The sequence below is a fragment of the Anoplopoma fimbria genome, chromosome 17 (assembly GCF_027596085.1).
Source record: "Anoplopoma fimbria isolate UVic2021 breed Golden Eagle Sablefish chromosome 17, Afim_UVic_2022, whole genome shotgun sequence".
NCBI lineage: Eukaryota > Metazoa > Chordata > Actinopteri > Perciformes > Anoplopomatidae > Anoplopoma > Anoplopoma fimbria.
In genome coordinates, this window is record NC_072465.1 from 23,604,157 (window position 1) to 23,627,308 (window position 23,152).

A 23,152-nucleotide genomic window follows, 5' to 3' on the forward strand; every position below is an offset into this window, starting at 1 on the left:
TCTTAATGCACTGACTGGCTACTATATGTGCAATGTGATATACACACAAGGGAAAGTAAAATACATATCTGTTCATGGCTAAGCCAGCAAAGTAAATACCAGAAGGTACTTCATCGCGTTGATGCAGAAATTATATCAAGACTCGTATTGCCACAAATCAATCCTGCTCACTGATATGCAGCTTTGCCTACAATGGTCTATACACCCAGAGATATTAAAGAGAAGGTTACGGCTGTACAAACATTGGTAATATCTCTGTTGTTTGGCGAATTGATGTAGTTTCACCGTTGGTCACATCTTATTGAAGCTATATGATGTCAAATATCAAAACCAACATGGCTCCTTCATTTTATACACACTTCCCCACAAACTCTCGGATCTATACTGAATTTCAAATGAAGTTCTGTAGGTTTCTAACTACATTCAGGGACTCTCCTCTCATGAACAATGACTGCATCAGTTCCAAAAATGACATATGCTTACATTTAAGTGACAAAGCCCCTCTAGTGGCCGTAGGAATTATGACTCTTGTCCATTTGGAAGAAAATGAAGAAATATTGTGAAGTTGCCATGGAGCCACAAAGTCTGCAGCGACGGAGGTGTTTGGATGTTTAAACAAAACATCAAACAGAGCTCGCTGTTCATTTCTTCATTTCCTTTAACCGTGACCACAATCATGTAACCTTCTTATGAAAAACATTTGAAAATCCTTAAATGTGTGAATCTAGGGGGCAATTCTAAAAGAAATATTTTTGTCGTTTAATTTGTGGGATTTTTAGCAGCTCAGCATGCTGTACGCTTTTTAAAAGCTGACCCACTAATAGGACAATAAAGTTTACGGGTTTAAAAGTTGTGAGTTTGTAAAAAGAAATACCTTTTAACGTAATAGAAAAGGGAAGCGTTGTTATTTAAAGTAAATTCTGACAGATCTGTTCCTCCTCTTCTTGAAAATGATCCAATGGTTACACAGTAAAAATCTTTGGATTGAAGCTCACTGCATGTTGATTTGCAGCAAGTGTCTGGATGTCCCGTGGGTATATATTAGATGTAGAGAGAAAAGACAAAGTAAGATGTTCAGTTTAATGATCGAGAGAGATTGCAGCATTTGCAAACACATTCCAAGCACGCGCGTGTACAAACGTGAGTTTCCAAAAGTCTTTTGTCTAAATGAGTAGTATTCCTGCGTTTAGTCTTTCCATGAGATGACCCACTGCACTGCGACAGGTGTCAGGGAACAGCACCAGACCTGACGACATACGCTCTATTCAGAAGACTGTTAATTAACAGACAGACAACAGAGCTAATGACCTCCCTGTGGACTTCCCACAAGCCTCGGGGAGAATGCATCAGAATGAAATGTCGCAATACACACCAGGAGTTTGCTCACATTTCACTGTGACCAATCAAGAGGATTCCTTGCACAGCTGTGCTCCCTAAAGAAATAGTTTGGGGAAATATGTGCTTATGCGTTTTCTCGAAGAGAGTTAGCTTAGCATAGAATAAAGACTGGAATCAGGAGGAAAGTCACTGCTCCAGGCCAATAAATATCATCAATTATCCTTTAACAGCATTTAACTTCCTATGAAGTCACATGTCCTCTGAACAATTTTTGTGTTTTGGATTAAACAAACAACCTCCAATATATTAAAAACAAATTGGAGATGGTATCTATCCTATGATTAAAGAAAAAACAACAAACACAAACAAAGTCAGTTTTTTTGAGGGCTGCTTCTATCAGAAATCATGCTATTCAACAAGCCATTCAGATTTGGTTCCACTTTGTAAGTAACGTGCAGGTTTATTAGAATACACCGCCAACCCATCTGAGTTTGGCCCACTCCCAATCTCCACACTCACAGACTTTGGGGAAATGCACCCAATAATCTGTGAAGGTTTATGGCTTTCCCACGGTCAAATTGTCGAGTCCTTTGGGGCTCTTTCGCAGCCCTTTGTCAACATCGATCCACATTTCTGCAGACCTTGCCTTAGGAAATTACCCACAATTCATAGTGTTGTGACATCAAACACGGGGTTAGCAGTGGAAGCGGGGAGAATGTCACACAGGCGTTCAACCTGGCATATTAAATTTACATTGAAACATTAAGGATTTTTTAAGATGGTACATAAAAAAACACATTAAAGATTGTTTGACAATAACCTCTCATCTCGCAAAATTTGCAATTACAATTCAATCATTTATTAGAATGTGCGGTTTAGATAAATACAATTAAGATTGATTTGTACCTAGATAAAGTCATTTTTGAAATTCAAAGCATTTGATTGACAGCAGCACATTTCAACCTGTAAAAACTGTATAACTTCATCATAAATGAACAAACATCCCTTATATAACTGCTGTTGGATATATTTTCATTCTTTTTTGGCTTCCAGTGATCTCCGTACAGTTAAAAACGACATGATGTGTTTTCAGTACTACAATCTTATGTAATCATTTTCACAAACTCAACAAATGCATGATAACATACACAGAACGAATCTCTTCAAACGGATGCTTGACATGTGGGTGTGCGTGTGAGAGAGAGTTGTGTCTTGAGCCTGGAGTGTTAATCTAATTCTGTGTGAGGTGTTGGTCTAAGTGAGGATGTTAACAGTCTGTCGCTTCGCTAGGGGTGCCAGGCGCTTCTACCGTCACTGCAAAAAATGTTCTCTGAGCCTCCAGTTTTTTGAGAAGAGGAGCAGTGCTGATGCCAGGTGAAATGGCAACGCGCTGCTCAAGGATTCCCGTGGGCGACCATGCTCTTTTCTGACACATCCGCTGCCGTCGCTTCATGCTAGAATGACATAGGAGGGACGAGGATCTCTGGACGAGTTGAGCGTAAAGCAACAGCTTCACTTAAAAGGGAAGCAGTGGTTTGATTAGTCTAATCTCATCTAATTTGGAGGAAGCCTGAGAGATATAGCTCATGATAAAACTGACAGGAAATAAATTAGGGATCATTATCTGCTATCACTTTGACGGCAATGAAATGAATAATGAAAGAAAAAAAAAACTGAAATTGTAAAAGTTGAGAAACGAGAGAGCAGTAAGAAAGCAAGAAATGTGACAAGTGAGACCAAACGCCCCGCTTATGATTTATTGTTCTAAACAGATAATTACTGTTCTGCAAATTGTCACTCAAAAATACATGTACAAACCAGGAAGAGACTCAAAATGACCACAAAGCAACATAAAATGCCTTCAAAGAGACATAAAGACCACAAAGAGACCAAAAGAACTACAAAGAGATGCAAAACAGCTTTAAAGAGACAACAAGACTATGAAGAGGGACAACATTTCAAAGAGACATACAATGACTACAAAGAGACACAAAAAGACTACAAAGAGACCAAAACAGCAACAGAGAGATGCAAAATAGCTTTAAAGAGAGTAAGAGACTATGAAAAGGGGCAAAACCTCAAAGAGACAAGAAACGACGATAAAGAGACACAGAATTACAACAACGTTTAGTTATTTTATTTTATTTTATTTTATTTGCACTATTGAAAAATATAAAGACATACCATAGATAAATAATATTACAGTGCAGGAAGAGGCAGAAAGCCCACTGGGCTTATTTGAAGCTTCCACCTACGTATATGATATAAATAATTCACAATACTATAACTAATGCAAAAAGAATATATATATGGTATGAAATATTGTTGAAAAGGCATTTTTACAAGATATGATTTATAATAACAATGTATTGTTGTCACACAATGACTACAAAGAGACACAAAAAGACTACAAAGAGACAAAATGACTATTTACTGTTTTGCTTCTCTCTGTTAGACAACGATACAACAAAGAGATTTTTAAAAGGGGCGAAACCTCACAGAGACAGAATGACTACAAAGAGAAACAGAATGACCACAAAGAGACAAAATGACTACAATAGACGTCAAACATCCATACTGACTTAAAACAACTACAAAGATACAGTAAATTACCACAAAGACACATTAAAACAACAACAAAAACAGGGTTAATATCCATAAAGTCGGTGTGTCTTGCTCTAACGTCGGAGATGTGGTGGAGCTTTTTGCAATTTTTCTGCCCACCAACCATCTTGGCTGGCGGTAAAGAGGTAAACTACAGTGAGCGGATGGCCGACGGGGCACAATGGAGCCCATTGAGTCCCCCGTCACAGAAAAATGAGTCCTGCTACAATTGGCGTGTTATCTGTGCGGAGGAGGAATGAGGATCTCTGATGTGACACAGCCTCACTAACTGACTCTGACAGGAACCCAGGAAGCTACAAAGGCCACACTGTACTTGTACCGCACTGAACAGATCAAACCAATGTGTGTATGTGTGATTTTTTTTTTTTTTTTCTCTTTTCATTTATTTATCCAGTGGAGTGTGACTGAGCAAGCTTGCTCTACTTACAGTCAGACACATCCACACCTGGTAGCTCTACTGTACAACCACAAGCATCTACTGCTGAGGACTGTTGGCTGCTGATGGTCGAGGTGTGGTGTGTGTGTGTGTGTGTGTGTGTGTGTGTGTGTGTGTGTGTGTGTGTGTGTGTGTGTGTGTGTGTGTGTGTGTGTGTGTGTGTGTGTGTGTGTGTGTGTGTGTGTGTGTGTGAGTTACAGAGAGCCCTTGACAACTGTGAGAAGATGTTTCCATTCTTTCATCATCAAAGAGAGCGTTTCATCATCACCAATGCAAAAGTTTTTTAGCCCACAATTAAGTGCTCCGTGCATGGAGTATTATTTGATGTGATTGGCTCGTGCTCAGGGAGATTGTGAGAAAGATAAAAGATCAAAACCTAGCATATAAACTAGTGAAAAGCCCAGTATTACATGCAAAGTCTCAACGGGTTTCACAGGCGGGCAGCATTATTGGATGCTGTTCCAGCCTGAGCTCTCAAAGAAGACAAGGAAAAGTGCTAAAAAGAAAAAAATCCTAGCAGTTTAGGAAGACAGAAAAATGATATCGACACCTCAGGGGGGAATTCAAAGAGGAAGAACTAAGACAAGGAAAGGGAAAAAAAACATTAACAAAAAAATACAATATTGAGTAATAAATAGCCAAGACATTCAAAGGATTACAAATGCTATCAGCAAGCATGGCAGGTATTAATTTCAGACTTTTCTATTTTCTGAGTCAATTACTTCATGAGGCTGAAAAAAAGGCAATTCTCAATCATGTATTTGAAAGCTTGTATTCACGGTACACTTGTCCTTGGAGTTCTTACTGTTGACATATTGACAGCAAATACGCCTCAGTATTTATTCTGAACATCACTGTAAAGCCATTTGAAAGGATTGTAAACTTGTGGGTAAACCAGGAAAACCAACAGATTAATGATCAATGAATGTATTTTATTTATTGTGGGGGTTTAATTGCCCAGGAGTTGGCATGTTCTGGCTTTAAGACTTTTTTTTTTTTACTGAGTTGAAGCTCACTTTGTTAAATCCTTCTTTTGGATGCTACATCACTTGCTGAGAGCATATGCAGTTTGTTGAAACAGCCATGTTTCCCTATTAATTCCCCTGTGCGCGAGCTGAATTTGAACAAAAAGAATATTCTGGGACAGTTTTTGAGATGAAGTTGCCAGCTTTGGGCCTTGGTTCCCCAAAGCCCTCAGTCTGTTTCCCTGCGAGACCAGCTGTGATGCAGCCCTCTTTGGACGGGCAGACGGAGAACGCTGCAACCTTTTATTCTGAAAAGCCAGGCCCGTCGGGACGACTGCTCCTAACACAGTGTCAGATGGCAGCGAGGCCTGTGGACATGAGGGGCATTTTAGATGTGAGTCAACAACAGCCTCCAAAAAAAACTGGGATGCAGAGTCAGTTTAGAGCACAAACTAATCGGACCGCTGTGGTGTGGTCACAGTAACGATGCTTTCTGTCACGAAAAAGAGGATTTGAGCATCGAGGAAAAAAGTCGCTGAAATATTCCTCGAGCTCATGATTATTCCATCAGCCCTCTGTAGTCAAGTACATCTCTCTATTAGCACATACAGTACATCTACAGTAGCCAGAGCTCATCTTTAGTCCCGCTGATTGGTATTCATAGCAATGCAGAGAGGAATCATGCTGAGCAGAGTTTGGTCTGTGTGTGCAACAGAGCGAGAGAGAGAAAAGGGGGGCGAGCGATGGGGGGAAATAACTGATTACTTCTCTTTAGTCAAACTGTTTCAAAGCTCGCTCTCCCCCCCCATCTGTCAAGAGATGAAGCTCACACTGAAGCTCAGGGCAGGCAGACACCGAAAAGATCTCTTCCTGTTTTCCGAAAACTCCTCATCATGTTCTTTTAGAGCAAAAAACTTTTTCTTCCCCGCTTGTGTGTGACGACTCTGAAGTCTTTCCCTCTGCCTCAAACTTTGCATGAACTCGCTTTGTTTTTACAAAGGCTTCTGGGAGTTGGGAGCAAAAGGCGAAATCTTTTTCAGATTTTTACTCCGGCGCCTCACTTTTTGAGGTTGCAAGCATTGCGCATCTTTTGGTGAAAAGTTTTTTTTTTAAGGCTCGTGCTGAGACTGTAAAAACAGTGGAGCGTTCTGGCATCCATCATCCGTCACTTAGCTGTGTGGATTTCAGATTTGTTGCTTCAGATGAATGAAGGCAGTGATGACAAAGAGTTCATCTGAGTCCAGTTTGTTCTTGGTGTTTTTTAACAAGCTCTCTTCACTCAGTATGCAAAAATCTCAGGAAAAAAACGTCATGTTACAGCTTCATGCTCTCTTTTTCACCACATATTTTGAAGTGTTTCTAGGCCAAATATCCCGCTCTTGTAGCCTAAATCTCCATTTACCCTTAATGATTGAAACGGATTTGACAGAAAGGATCAGAGTTTAAAAAATCTCTTTAACCTCCGTCCTCCCCCCTCAGCTACAATATTCCCTAAGGGATCAAACTAGAATTAAAAGGTGAATCAACAAAGATGTTAAGCTCCCAGCTAGACGGAACAGGTGGTCATCCTGTACGTACAGGAGTATACTGCATGTGTGAAGCTGTGGATGAAATTGCAACTATGAAAACATTGTGAGGCCAAAAAATATCTATTCTGATCACCGTGAGTTTTGAGTTTATCCAAAGGGCTTTGAGAGGGTTTCATTTATTTGACCTGCTAATAAGAACGAGGGTCATACAATCTAAAGAAATACACCCTGTGCGAGACCTGTCACGAATAATTGTGTAAACAACTTGTCGAACAATATATTGACATTCACTGGATCATTTCAACACCCTGGACTTATTGTACGATATACGGACGCGACCTCCATCTTGTTTATGTCATCCGCTTGTCGTTCGATTCATGAACACGAACGTGATCATTTTGAGGTGATTGACTTCTTAAACGATATATTGACACAACCTCCATTATTTTTATGGAATCGGCTTGTTATACGATATATGGACATGACCTTGATCATTTCTTTTCATTATCAACTTATTGTACAATATATATCGACACAACCTCGATCCTTTTTACGTTAACCACTTATCTCGCGTGACATGGACATGACCTTCATTTTAACACCATTGACTTATTGTCAATATATATAACGAGTGTGAAGTAGATCGGATGAGCGGTTCTCTAGATATGCGATGAACACACAGACAGACTTCTTGCTCTATAGTTAGATTTTGATATATCTAAAACTTTCCAATTCCAATATCTGAATATTCTTAGAAATGTAAAGTTTATTTCTCTTGTAAAGGGTTTTATTGGTTATTATACTATTGTAATATCAGTGGCAAAAAAAGGTCTTAAATGGCGATATACTATCCAACAAATGTAGTTACCATAAAGACATTTTTTGATGAGAATGGTGATTGTTTTCACATAGAATAACTGTGGCGTCTGCACTTTAATAGAACCAGATATGACCATTTATTTGGCAATGTTTCCTTTAATTTATTAGTTTGTACTCAACATTTATTATATGTTTTCATATTGCTTGCACTGCCTTTAATATGCCCTCATGGAATGAATAAAATTGTATTGAGCTGAATTTAACTGAATGTTTTTATTATGGGAATAATGTAGAAATGCAGTAAAATCCCTGATGTTAAGCACTCAATATCTGTGAAAATATGCCCTAAAATGTAACCGCTCTGTCGAGTATAAGAACAATTTGATCTAACTCTGTGGTATTGATCACTCTGTGAGGGTACATGTCACTTGGATGGATTTCCTTTTTAGCCGTAAAGCCCTCAGAGAGAGCACCTCCATGTTTTTATTGACCCTTCCTGCCTCTGCCTCTGTGTTTGCAGGTAAAGTATTGAACACGGACCTGCGCCACTACCTCAGTCTGCAGTTTCAGAAGGGCTCGCTGGACCACAAGCTCCAACAGATCATACGGGACAACCTCTACCTACGCACCATCCCCTGTGAGTACACAACTGCATCCACTACACTCCTGCAAGCACAAAGCAAAACCAGATATCTACAGTATAACCTACTTTAAAGAGCATATGGGTTTTTTCATCTGGAGCATCTTAAGGGAACAATGAGGATGTTCTTTATCCATCACACAGCTGGATAATGCATCCCGCTGGTGTTCTCTTTCTATTACGCTACACAGGACTGTATGCACACTCCACACAGCTGCTCCCTGCACTCATCCTCTCACAGCGCTCTGTCACACACTCTGCAAAACACACACTCTCCAGTGTCACCATAGCAACCCCGATCAAGGACATCTCTCTAACCCCCATGTAACTTATTTACTTCTGCGCCGTATCTTCACAGTATAAGCCGTATTCCTTCACTAAGTGACCCTGAGTTCCCCCCCCGTCCCGATTACATTCTGCTCAGTGACTCACAAACTATTATTCTTTAATGGAGTGCTAAATAAAAAGGTTGGTTCTGTGGACTGCCAAGAACCACTGCAAAAGAACAGCAACTGCATGCGTTTTTAGAGTAGCAGCAATCCATGCCTAATTGAAATGTCCATTGATTGCAATATATCCATAATGCAAAAACAATGCAAAACAGCTGTTGATCTAACAGTCTGTATAATTGCAGCTTTTTACGTGTTTGCAGTAAATCAGTAGTGACAATGTGCTTGTAGCCAAAAATCTTGTATCTCTGAAATGTCAACACTTTTCCCATCACAGCCTGACGCTCCTGTGTTTTTTCGGGTTGGGTTTTATGAGCGTGGATGTTCTAATCTTTTAAATGAAAGCGTGAAAATTACCAAAATTAGAGTGACACGGCTGTTAGTACATTAAAGATGCAGATTAATATCCTGATTAAGGTTTGTGTGGGTTGCAGAAATGCAGGTTATTTGCCACAACGGTGCAAATGCTTCTAAATTTAATTTTCTCGGAAAATACTGCTGTTTACCTTTTCCTATTAATCAGCATCAGTCTCTGTATATAGATAGAGTGTAACTTACAGTAGCAGCAAATATGATTACAACTTACTGGATTGAATAACATCTCCTCTATGATACATTCTGCTGATGTTTAAGTAGATATCGCAGTGCATTTGTAAAGCACCAGAGGACTTGTGGAAGTGAAATTGCATTAACAGGAGACGCGACTACGACTCGGTATCATTAATCCCCACAACCGTGATGATGTTCACACAGATATTTCGGCCTAAATATTTCCCACGTCCTTCCGAGCTCTGCTCAGAGGAGCGCCATAATTGAGTGTAGTTAAGGTTTTTAGTCACATGCAGAGCGGCTGCTCCTGAGGCGATGACAGACTCTTAGGCACAGCTCTGTCACCAACAAGCAGCGTCTCTGCTCTCTGCTCTCCCAAGGGCAGGAAGTTGCTCTCTGTCTTGTTCGGAGGGGACTTGGATGCACAAGTGTGACATTTTGTAGGTGGTAAGCTGCTTACCTTTCATGCATATTTCATTTATTTCAGTTGTTTTTCCTTTTTTGTTTTGGATGTGGAGGAATTTATTTCTCACCGACCCTTCTACACCAATACTTTTTCATTCATTAATTCATTCTCCCTCATTATTTCACATACAATCAGTCACATTTGGAGCTTTGCTGTGACTTTAATTTATGTATTTATTCTTTTCAAAGTCGGTTACAATAACTGGAGAAAAAAGATAATTATATAGTTATGCTAAAGTCAGTGTTTTCTCGTCCAAGGACAACCTGATATTCTCGCCCGCTCTGTCCTAACTAACAATTGCCTGCTGGCACACACACACACACACACACACACACACACACACACACACACACACACACACACACACACACACACACACACACACACACACACACGCCTGAAATGCTTTATGTCGCCCACATCCAGCCGTACACACACCCCGATCTTAACTACCACTGCAAACATGGCTTCCATTTCCTTTTTTTATCCCCTGTACAATAGTGGCGGTCGTTGAGGTTTTTTTTCCGAACCACCCATTCATCATCTGCAGCCAGTGGGCTCGCTGCATCAGTCTGACTCTCTAATCCCCGGCTTGAATTACTGTCTTAATGAGCAAGAGACCAGGACTCGCACAGTGACGGCACCTCCATCATTCACTCGCTCGCTTTCAGTCTCCCATCCCTCACCCTCTCCTTTTCACTCTCACTCTTTCTCTGTTTCAATTACCCTCGGCTGCCTTTAAAAAAAAAACTAAAAAAACTTGGTTGGTTCACTAGGTTTTTCTTTCTGTTTGAAGCATTCTTCATATTTCGAAAGTTGATTTTGGTTACACAAGTATAAAAATAGAAAAGAATAAATGCTTTAATTGATTGTATTGACCACTCTACAATCAGCTGCTTAGTAGAGTGGTCAATACAATCAAAGCTACAATGTTAAGTATTCACATCCTGATATCAGGAGCATTAAGAAGGTCTATATATACACGGCCGTTCAAAAGTCTACGATCGCCTGCCATAAAAGCTTGATTAGTTACAGTCAGATCACTGAGAGGTCTGCTCTATATTTTTGAGTTGTCCTTCATGCTTTTTTTGTCCTTCTTTACAAATGAATGCTACTCTGTTAGAAGGGTTTGTTTGTACATGGAGAACAACCAGACTAGAATAAAATATAATAGAAAATGGCAGAAAGAGACAAAGATCCCTCTGTGAGTTGAATATGAATAGAATGAATCTCCAGTCATTAATGAAATTATTTTCCTTTTTCAGTGTCAAGTGCACAGTGATGCCTATGACAGGCTGGAATATTAACAGGTGTGTTGTTTTAGCAAAGCTCTTCTTAAAACATTGCAATAGAAATAGGTCAGTGTGGGGTTAGCACTGCTGGAATTGGGTCACAGAATATCAGCTGAAAATATTAACAAATCACTGTTCAATTCACCCACTGAGTAGACTGCAGAGGGCCCAAATAAAGTTTTAATAGCCCAAATGCACCGTTAATGCACAATTTATGATCTACAGTCACTTATGCTTTGCTAGGATGGAAATCACTGGATCAAACAGATCAATTTAACGTTACTTTTAATCACTTAATCCGTCTTCTTTTGCAAACAAAACTATGTCAAATGTTAATTTGGTGTCTCAATTAAAGTATTTTTGTCTCTGTTGAAGTAGTCATTGTTGGAGGGAAAGACGAAAAACATAAATATAAAAGCTGATTCCTAATTTTTTCAACTGCAATGTATATCACTTGATTCAGAGTGGCTGTGAGTCCCAGATTGAGCCTTATACCATTTATCACATAAACATACAGTGTCCACATATTTCCACTGAAATGCAAAGTTTGAAATCCAAACATCAGCTCTATTTGAGAGCATCAATTCAGTGTGTGGGCGCCTTGCTGAATTATCCATAAACATATAATCTCTACATGCGTTTCCAGGTCTGTCTAGTATTATACTTCTGCAGACAAACTGGCCAAACTGACATTAACCACACTGGACCATGAAGCCACAAGACAAGGTGCTCGTTGAGGCTTGTCTACTGCTATTTCTAAACTCCCAGAACTCACTCTCTATCACCTGCTCTCTATTGCAGTCATTTTGCACCCATAGCTTCACCCTCTAAACGTGCTGCACGTGTTTGACTCCTCATAATTTTCTCATAGTGTGAAACCAAGACTTTCAGGAGTTATACAAAGCAGGTTGCATAAAGCAGGTTGTGTAGTTGAATGCAATTTTTTTTAATATAAAACAATTTTTTGAATGTGTTTGAATGTCACAAATTGATGAGGGTGGAATTATACCCAAAATGTGTTGACAATCAGGCAGACTGCAAGAGGATTAGCCGATGCAGTTTGTGTCACTGTGCCAATGGTCCACTTCACTTAACTACCAGCCACAGTGCTGGACTCTCATACAGCTGCAGCTGATCTGAGCTGTCTTGTTTGTGTGTGTCCGACCGGCACGGGGTCAGTTTTTCTGAACCGCAGCACTTTGGGGCCCATAATGAAAGTATTAGTTTCTACTTTTAGGCCAGTTATGAAACCCAAAAAGAGGAATTTTCAAATAAAAAGCTGAAAGAGAAAGAGAGACAGACAGAGAGTGGTTTGTGATGAGCAGAGAGACAAAGAGAGCGAGCTCCCGAATGTCCGTGTGTGGTAAATCCCCTCAGTGTCCTTCACTGGGCCTCGGGACGGGCTTCATCTCATTTGGAGTCTTGTGGAAACGCTGGAGGAGCTCTGGGGAGGACAAAGGGAGGAGGATTTTCTAAAAGAGGACGGAGAGCTCAGGGTCACGCTCTATACTTCGACTCCCCGCTGAGATCAGAGACGGGCAGAAAGAGTTTGATCTGACACAAGCTCCCCGTCTCACTCATGCACAAGCACACACAAACACACATACACACACACACACACACACACACACACACACACACACACACAAACACACACACACACACACACACACACAATGCACTGGCCAGGTACACACACAAAGACATGCAGGGCCGAGTTGGTACGCGTCATGGACACATCCAGCTGTCAGATGTGACCTCTCTGCCTGCTTCGTTGTAACTATTTCAGGAGCTGATTTTCTCTTCTCTCATTAACTAATATACCAATAACTGTATATTAGAAGAAAACTTAATCGCCATGACGTCACCCATCGGTTTGTGGACTGATGTTTTGAAGCCTCGAGTTCAGCATTTTGGTCGTCGCTATCTAGGTTTTTGGAACCAAAATGAACCAAACGAGTGGAGCTAAGTACAACCGAACGCTGAATACTCTGCCTATCATCTATTTTACTCAACATGGGACCATAACTTACTAAATGAACATCATGCTGTATTGAAGAAGACTTGAAGCTAGTGATTGAGACCATAAACTCATGTTTACAATGTTTACTGAGGTAATAAATCAAGTAAAAAGTAGGGTCATTTTCCTATAGACTTCTATACAATCAGACTTCTTTTTGAAACCAAAGGACTCGCCCCCTGATGTCCATTAGAAAGAATGCAGGTTTAAGGCACTTCAGCTTTTGGCAGTCTTCTCTTTATGGTCCTTCGACTCCCTCTCTTCCTCAGTTGACTCATATTATATTTTAAGATACAAGAAACATGGTAGAAGATTAATGTGTAAGTGCTTTTGTGTTTGTTGTTATCAGCTGTACTCTGTTTTACGACGTGTCAACAGCAGTGTAGGCAACATGACAGAGCTTGACTATATTAAAAGCAAACACTTCAAAAAAGGACCAAAAGACTTTGGCTTTGTAATGATTCTCCCTCCTCTCTCGTCTCTTTTTCTTTCTCGCCGTTTCAACAGCAAAGCCCTAGGACTTCTTTTTTTTTTAAAGTCCCAACAATAAAACTATGCACGGAATCATCATGGTAAATTTATGGCCTGCCATTTCTGTCTGACTAGCTCTGATGTTCCCATCGTGACATCCTCTCAGCCCAGACAGTTTCGAAAAAATAGGTCTCAGCGGAGCACAGGCGTGAGACCTTGCAAGACTAAAGTGACAATTTGTTTCAGTCCGGGATAGACGGACACACATGGCTGTGAAATTAAAGGAACAGTGTGACATTTTGGGAAATATGTTTTCTTTCCAAGAGTTTGATGAGGGGATCTCAATATTTTCTGTCTGGTAAATACAAAGCAACAAATTGCTTAGCTTAGCATAAAGACTGGAAACAGGGAAACTGGCTCTGTCCAAAAGTTTAAAAAAAACTGTGAAAGTGGAAAAAAAAATTTTGTTGAAAATGTGGGTTATATGCAGGACTATTTATTTTGCAGAGCACAAAGTGACAAGTCTTTACGTCATTATCTGGTTGCCCAGCAACCAGCGGAACCTCTGAAATTGTCCTTTCTGCGTTTCGCATTTTGCTCAGATTTAACAAACAAGATACAGTATAGCATGTTAATTAGTGAGCTCTGAAAGTGCTGGCGGGCAGATTTTGAGCTAAGCACACTGGATGCTGGCTGTTGATACATATTTACTGTTCAGAGACACAAGAGTGTCCACTGATCTTACTCCCGGCAAGAAAACGATTCGATTATTTCCCCAAATGTTTTAATATTCCGAATGCTGTAACCTCTGTATTACACGAATGCATTCCCTGTTGTATTACCCAATACTATGTATAACTTGTATTCTGAAGGCCTCTCTATAGCAACTCCCCACCTCTTTTATGGTTTAACTTACTGCAGTGCATTGACTGCTCCCTCTTTCAACATATACTGAGCATTTTGTTTGAAGGACCAGTCTGCAACAGTTTGTTTGAAGGCATATTCAAAGCACTAACGCCTGTATTGAAATGGAAAGTGCGACAGCGTGTTACAAATTTCTGTTGCTTTCAGTCGGATGGACCGTCAAAGCTCAGCAAGCCCTCATTATGTTGTCAGGGACTGATCCCCAATAGGAGGATCATGGTATACATCAGTGTGACATTCGGGACGATGGTTTAGGGAGAACTTGGCAGGTACATAACTGTGGCTCAAGTAATTGGGCTACAGGGGACGTTTTTGAGTGACCGGAGCCAGCGCGGTCAGGCAAACAAGTTGGTAATGAGAAGCAGCAGAGGCTAGCATTCTCACACACGACGCAATGTCAATTGCTGAAAGTGTGGTGCGATATCAAGGCGCACTGTGGAAGGAGGCTTCTCTGATTTATTTTTTTGTTTCTTTTTTTCTTTTACTCTGCTGCTCGGGTGCAGAGAAGCTGTCACCGTCCAATTAGCGAGAAAATATGAGAGCGGTAAAACAAAAGGGGACGGCAACAGAAAGTTACTTAATAGGCCATCGGGCCACAACGATCTGTACAGAGACTTTGCTGCTTATTGCCGCAGACCCTACGAGGGTCAAGAAGCTACTTGGGGTATGCAACACCATATTTAAATGAGATCCCATGTGGTTGGACTAGAATCTGCTATTTAAGGTTTAATGCAACAAATGTCATCAAACGGATAAGCAATTTTGTAATGTATAGCCAACATGAATCAAATGCTGTTTGCAGACACAGTGAGGGTCAAATTGCGTGAAAGTAATTAAACTCTGATCCCGATCCCTCTCCTTCTGACTCATCTCACATAAAGATATTCTTCCTGTCTCTCTGTTTGCAGCTCCTCCTTGTCCGTTCTGCTGCAGGGCTCCTCCGTTGCTCTGATCTCCTCTGACACTAAAGTCAGGTTCATTTGAAAATGTTAAATCGCCTGTTTTTTCTGAAATCGACCGGTGGCCTGTGCTGGTGTTTGTCAGCCTTCCTCCCGTCCTCACACACACACACACACACACACACACACACACACACACACACACACACACACACACACACACACACACACACACACACTGTCCTCCTCACGACCCTGAAAAGGATTCACCGGGCCGAGCGACTGACCGAGTGACTGAGTGAATCTGCCACATAACCATGGACGGCAGTAAATTTAGGTGACAGACATTGCCATGGAATGTAGCTCTGATGAGGTCCATGCTGTGTGTTTTGTTCAGCCTCCCATGTAATAAATAACTGCTGTCCCTGCCTCCCTGTCCCTATTCTATGGACTTCACAAGTTTGGTGGCACGCCACTTAATTAGCCTTGGGTGCAATAATAGCACAGTCCTACTTATTTATTCATGGAATATGGTTTACATAATCCTCATGCTAATGTAATCATTTGGTGTCCATTTGTGCCTTGTCGATGTTCATACTGGGAGAAGAAAAGAAAAAAACTGCCATCAGTGTTGAAATCGACTGTGGCTGAGCAAAAATCTGCACAGAATGCGTCATTTGCATTGACTCTGTGAGAGTGAACCTAAACCGCTCCTGGAGGTGACCCAAACCGATTGCCTCCATCGTTTTTCATCTCCACAGTTTACTCGGCTGCTTTCTTCATTTCAGCTGTAATCCAGTAGATACATCAAGACCCTCCCAATAATGACTTGTAGCTGCAGTAACTCCTAGAGGATTAAATGAATACCGCCTCATCAATTATCCATCTTTCACAGGATGGTGGCACCAAGGTCTTTTTCTGTTTTTCGTTCCAAAATGAGATATCCACTCTTTGTGAGAAATGTGCTGAAGCCTTGTACAAATCACAAAAAACCCTGTTACGAAACTGAATCCTCTGTATCTTATGAATAGTCAACGAGGGAAATCAGTTGAAGATCTTCTTTAAAAGCATGTAGTAAAATAAAACGTTTAACTTGAATAAAGAGCTGGAGCTGAGTTTTCTCAATTCAGTGTCAAGGCTCTCCGACAAAAAAGCAGAATACAACCAGAGTCCTTTCATTGCATTGAATGATTTTACATTACTTAAATTTATCTAAAAGCATGTATGTCTCTTACCTAAAACATTTTATGCATTTTTCTTTTCTTGTTGTATTTCTTTTCCCCAAGGCACCACACGGATTCCTCGAGACACGGAGGTGCCAGGAGTGGACTACAACTTCATCAGTGTTGGAGACTTCAGGATCCTGGAGGAGAGTGGACTTCTGCTGGAGAGTGGGACCTACGATGGTGGGTGTCACCTCTGTGTTAAGAATATGAGAAAACCTGCATGTGTATGGCCGCATTCATTCATGTGCATCATTCAGCCCTGACAGCTCTGCATAATGGAGTGACTGTAAGCTTGATATTCACAGTCATTGTGAGTTACAGCCTGCCTAGAGGAATGTGACAAGCGGGACGAAATGTATTGATCAGTGACAGATGATTAAAGACTTGTTGAAAGTCACAGTCAGATTAGAGGCGATACTCGCCGCCCTGCAGATGAACTCCACTGTTCTGTTAATCCATACTGTATGTGGAACGGGTCTGCTGAAGTATGCAGATTTTATATTTAAATATAGTGGACATACTGTAGAAATCAGGACGAGAGGGTGTAACTTCTTTTGTCAGCAGGGGTTGAACTAAACATTTACCAAAGAGTACACTTTTTGCAGCCGACAACATCCAAAAATATGCACAGGCATGTTGGCAACGGCAGTGGCATTTTTCCCATCCAGACGAATCAGCAAGCTTTAAACATTAAATTAAAATGTTAACGGCATCAAAATGTCAGGCTGTTGCATGTTCGGTTGTCAGAATCGATATTCCAGCAGCGGACTCAGGTTCTACAGAATTTTGACAGGTTTACTACGGTTTCAGAGCAACAGGTGTTTCAAGTTAACGTGTCACCGTGTTAACTGGTGAGTTTCAGCCGAATGTAAATTAATGTAGGTTATAAACACAAATTGGTATGTATTTAAAATGTACTTTTACGAGTAGACCTACATTCTGTTGGTGTTTTCAAGCTGCCGTCACTACAGGCAACTACAACACATGTGCCTGAGAGTCACCAGTTACCACGGTCACTCGTTACGCCAAAACACCAGCTGTGTCTTTGGCTTTAAGCTTTTAAAACGTCATGACTACCACTGGACTGATCAAAATTGCTTCTGTTTGTAGCGCCCTTTTTAAAACTCAATAATCTCACTACTCTGAGTCTATGTCATGGTAATTGAGGGTCTGTATTTGACCACAGATTATATAGTTGTAAGCATCTAGTGACTTGTATGCTCATTATGTCTCACTGGTGTTACACGTTAGGTTTCTCCACCAAATATGTGTTTATATCTTGCCACTAAATATTGAACCACTGGCTAATGTATTCAACCCACTCACTAATAGCACATGGATTTGTTTAGGTTACATTAGGCATATTTTGTGTCAATGCCCTTAAATAGCTTGACAAGCTATTTCACTTCGATTGCCAAACTGCGTACGCTCACTTACGTACGTCAGCAAAAATCCATACATTGTAGTCTGAGCACTTTAGCATTCTTCTAGCACTTTTATTTATATCAAATCTATATCAGACGTTTCAAGCTCTAACCCTTAATACATATTCATATAAGTATTTTATTATATATTGTATATGTAATTGAGGTTTATGATGTGTCTTTGTCCGTTCTTGACAATATACAGTAGATATCACCACAATAGAGTGAGCACGCAACTGATTGGACCTGGTGTGACCTTATGTAAACTAGTCAAATAACCTGCCTCCTCTTTGTCCCTCCACTCCTTCTCTCACAGACACAATCGGTACGCTTTGGTTAATCACAATCATTCAAAACTTTTAAAAGCATTAAAAAAACATCTCTTCTCTCGTCACTCTTAAAAAGGAACTTAAATATATGTTAATTTGAACTGCACCTGGCAGCAGTAAACATGCTAGAGGTGACTGATACTTTACAGCAAGTAGACAAGCCCAGTCATGTTGTTTCCCGTAGGAAGTTTACACAGGGAGGGATCTTTCAGCTTAGCAAACAGCTGAATGGCCAAGTATTTATCATTTCTAAGGCCTTACACTACAATGAAGCACTTACCCTGCATTTAAAGGTCTTGGAAAGTCAGACGGTCGCAGAGTATTTGTGTCACGAGGGGATTGGAGCGGAGGATTTCTCGCACATTGCGCAATGATTATAGCAATAACATGATAATCTTCCTCTCTCTTTAAGCTCGTTCTTTCTTACTCCAAATCCAGGCTGCTGTGAAACGGGAGGGGGGATTTTTCTAAATGCTTGATGGGCCACCTCTTGTCGCCTCAATGGACCTTCTCATGCGCCATTCACTAGCTCCCATTCAGCCGCTTCTCGTGCTTCCTATACGGATGGAGAATTAAAAGATAAAGTCAAATCCTCATCCAGCGAGAAAGCGCCTTAAGTCTGAGAGTGGCTTCCTCCGGGTTGTGCACAAGTGTGTTTGTAAAACGTATCGGTGCGTGCATTCATGGACGGCGAGGTGCGCACTTGTTGAGGCAGATTCTTCCAACGGTCTCTGATCCCTGTGATGAGGCGCCAGCCCCCCTCCCCATCCGTTGTCCTTGCAGCAAAGTGCCAGCAATGACTTTAAAACACACACACACAAAACACACACACACACACACACACACACACACACACATACAAACTCTATGAGTATGCACTTGCACAGAGAACAAATCTAAGAACTCAAAAATCAGCTTTCAGGAGCTGCCAAATCGCCCACGAGCTGTCCTTCATCTGTGAGCTGAAGCCAGGTGGGATTTACACCTTCATAAAGAGGTTGACTGTGGGAAAGAGAGGGAGAGATGGAGAGTAAACTGAAGAAGAGCTTCTAATAGAGAGAATGAGAGAGAGGGTTGATAAAGAGGCATGCTCCCCAGTGGAAAACTCGCTTTTGCAAAGAAAGCGGGACTGGCTGCGTGCAGATGTGTGGATTAGCTTCTCAAAAGTTGGACAGGTTAGAGAATACGATCCCCGAGAGAGAGAACTGAACATTTGGAATAGCGACTGCCCTCCCCCCCCCATCATCCTCTCGTCCTCTAAAGCCCAGTAAAGCACCAAGTGCCACACGGCTACTGTGGCAGAGAGTGTTGATCTCTCAGCAGCACAGTGAACTGAAGGCGGAGCTGGAAGTGATTGGATCTATGGATGAGATTTACTCTATTTAATTGTGGCTGAAGCGCAGCCTTTCTCTTTTTCTTTGAAAAGAGGAAAAATCAACAAGGACAAACGTTCTCTCGTAATAGGTCACGCGGGTTGCATTTCTTCTGGTGAAGAGCTCATGAATTCGCTTCAGTTTAAAAAGGGAACAGTAAGCGAGTTTCACTCAAGGTACCGAGCTAATGGGGTTCTTAGCTAATCATAATGGTCTCACTAATAGTCCCAAATGACTTGCCTGAATGCTCGTTATGTTAATGGTTCATGTATAATGTTTTTTTTTTTCTCTACCTAGAAAATATTTCATAGGAGTCATTAAACGAATTGTACGTATAATTTCAACTTAAACACCCTTGTCTTATCAATCATCCTGCCGTCCATGACCACGTTGATCCCTCAAGATAAGCTGATCAGAGGTCAGGACGCAACTTGAATGCGTACTAGCCCCGGTTAAACTGTTTTCTGTGGGTCCAGGCTGCTCTATGATTGGTAGTGTACATGCTGCCTGCTCCATGTTGTTCCGGAGGGGTCCCAGGTCGCCTGCCAGGCAAACACATCCGCCATCTGCGCCAGGCGCTGAGAGCACATCTTTCCGGGCTCTCGGTCCCTCCTCAGTCTCGGCGCCTCCTAGGTTCAGGTTGGGTCATACTCTTTGCGCAGAGCAGCCGGACAAGAACTGCATATCTAAGTGCAGTGAAGTGCAAGACTGGAGAGGCAGCTGCCAGGAAATAAAAATATGTACATAGAGGGGGTTTCTTTCTCTGGTAAATGACATCTCTAATTTGCTACCAGGGAATGCAAAATTCTGTCAAATCCAGATCCAGACGTCAAAATCTGTTGTTTTGGGATCCCTATTGTGATAATGAGTTGGATTTTAACGAGCAAGGGAAACAGACCTGGAGATTAAATTGAATGTGAGTGGGAGTGCAGCACTCACGCATTAGTGGCGATGTGTGGTGTGCCGGGTGGATGGTTGTGTGTGAGTCTCTGTGACTTTTGTGTAGCTGTCTGTTTTCTTGATCTTGGCAAGATAAAAGCGTGCTGATGACCTTGTGTAGCTCATGCATAGTGCCCTTGACAACGGGAGTCTTTTCATTACTGGCGGCTGATTCCGCCACCATGAAATTGCTCGCACGCACTTAAAAAGAAAAAAAGCAGGCGGCTCGCTCTTCCCGGCTCATCAACACCCTCCGACACGAAGGATCACAAGTAACGTCGGACAAGCTCCCCTGCTCATCGGCTTATGAGGCCTCCCTCCAATTTAAAAATGGCAAATGGCGCCACAAATCTTCCCCGACACGTTGCTTTCACACACCTCGGTATCTGCGACACACATTTATCAGGGGCCAAGAGACGTGTTTGTAAGTAATTAATCACAGACGGAGCGTCTGGCTGATGAATGTCAGCGTGCGGCAGGAGACAGGCGGGGATTAGCCAGCAGACCCAATCTCTCCCTGCTATCGCGGCGCCACCCCTGTTAATGAAGCCATCTTTGACAAATGCGGATGAGTGGAGCGACGAGTGGGGGGGAAGGGGGGCGAGCTTTCATCCGGCCTCCTTCCCCTCCTCTCAACCTTCCCACAGCTTTGAGGAAGACGAGCGTGGCTGCATTAACCCAGTTTGCTTCGCATTGTAGTTGGCACGCCTGAGGAGATGAGGCCGCACTCCACTTATCAGAGGAGCTGTTGTAGTGGTACGGTACGGTGCCGTAAAGCCGCTGGAGCGTCTGTGATGTGCTCCTCAGAGGCCTCTGTTCTTCCCAGCATGCAAGACGTTGTCAGCTACGCCTCTTTGTACCGAGCTATAAAAAGATCCGGAGCTGATAAATGATGCTCTTACTGTACAGCATCTGCATGTTCACGCTTAAGTACATCAAAGGTCTAAAATACCGTGGTCCAATGGAAAATAGGAGTTTATGGAGGCTAATTAAATTTCTGGAAATCCCTATTTCCCAGCAGCATGTCTCCTTGTCCTTTAATTAATCTAATTATAAATCATAATTTAGCAGAGTAGGCTCAATCTTATGTGATCACTTATTGTAGGAACCGAGTAGGTATTTGACCTAACAAATGGATTACTAAGAAAAAAGTATTTGATATCATTGCGTGAAGATATCTGACAGAGCAGCATTTAGCGAACAAATAATTGTAATAAATGACAGGGATGTGAATTAGTATGCACATTATTTATAATCCTAATGGAGGTTGAATAATTACTTATTCCACGCCTAAATTGAGTTCCACATACCGCTCACCAGCCATACATAGATTGATCACCCCATGAGCTAAATGAGCAAATAATTTAACAAAGTTTTGCACGCCGTCCCCTCTCTTTACGGAGTGTACTGCATATTTATAATCCGTAACACAAGGTTTTTCTTCATTAAGGGGGGGGAAAGAGCAAGCTGAGATTTAGATAATTGCTGTATTCAATGATCAGTGTAATTAGTTGCTGGCAAACTCCAAGTGAAGTGATTTTAATGTTACATGAGTCATGACAGCCCCGTGGTGCAGTTATCGAGGGGAAACAAAGGAGGGGGTTAAGAGACGTGGAAATTGTGCCGAAGTGGAAACCCTCTGAAACGTGTAAAAAAAAAATAAAAATAAGTCGACATTGAGTGTTGGCGGGTGCCATTTTTGGGAATTCATTTTTGAACCTGATTGAAATCAGAGGAATTGGAATAATGGATGATCTCTTTGCTTCCCTCACATAAACACGCATACAGTTCATGGCACACTACTGAATGCCTTTTCTGTGGCTCCTTGTCTGTTTGTAGTTGCATTATTTTATGAGTATGTTTATCCTCCTCTTCTCTCTCCTCCTCCTCCTCCCATCTTTTAGGTAACTACTACGGGACCCCGAAGCCTCCGGCGGAGCCCAACCTGGTGCAGCCGGACCTGGTGGATCAGGTGCTGTTTGACGAAGACTACGGTGGCGAGGTCCCCAGGAAACGCACCACCTCAGTCAGCAAGATGGACAGGAAGGATAGCGTGGTCCCTGAGGAGGAAGACGACGATGAGAGGCCACCGCTGGTCAATGGACTGCCCGGTCAGTAAATGTCAAAGGCACAGGCTGTCATGTTAAATAATGGAGATTCTGCCTTTCTCTGTTTGTCCTTTTGGTTGCGGGATTGCCACGTTAGGTCACTGTCACTGTCTGCTGTGAGACATGAAGACTTTGCACTGCTGCGGATTGTTTATTGTTTGATGGGCCCAATGGGAGTTTGAGGAAACTACAGCACTGTACACTTCTCAATCTGTCACATAAAACGGCTTTAAAAGATTCTCCTCCTGGGCAGCTTCATCATCTCTACTAAGCTCTCGTCCCATCCACTTCTCATTCGTTTGGCTCTCAAGGTTGTTGTATTTTGCAGATC

At 41.7% G+C, this 23,152-nt stretch overlaps 1 protein-coding gene across 1 annotated transcript in view; it reads left to right on the forward strand.

Moving 5' to 3' along the window:
* The window catches only part of LOC129105829 (membrane-associated guanylate kinase, WW and PDZ domain-containing protein 3), a 124,861-nt gene that overhangs the window by 73,193 nt on the left and 28,516 nt on the right, over positions 1 to 23,152 (forward strand). Inside the window, exons 2-4 of the mRNA XM_054617036.1 lie at positions 8,233 to 8,349; positions 16,709 to 16,828; positions 22,618 to 22,824. Coding sequence (XP_054473011.1) covers positions 8,233 to 8,349; positions 16,709 to 16,828; positions 22,618 to 22,824 — 444 coding nt within the window. The remainder of the gene's footprint in view (positions 1 to 8,232; positions 8,350 to 16,708; positions 16,829 to 22,617; positions 22,825 to 23,152) is intronic.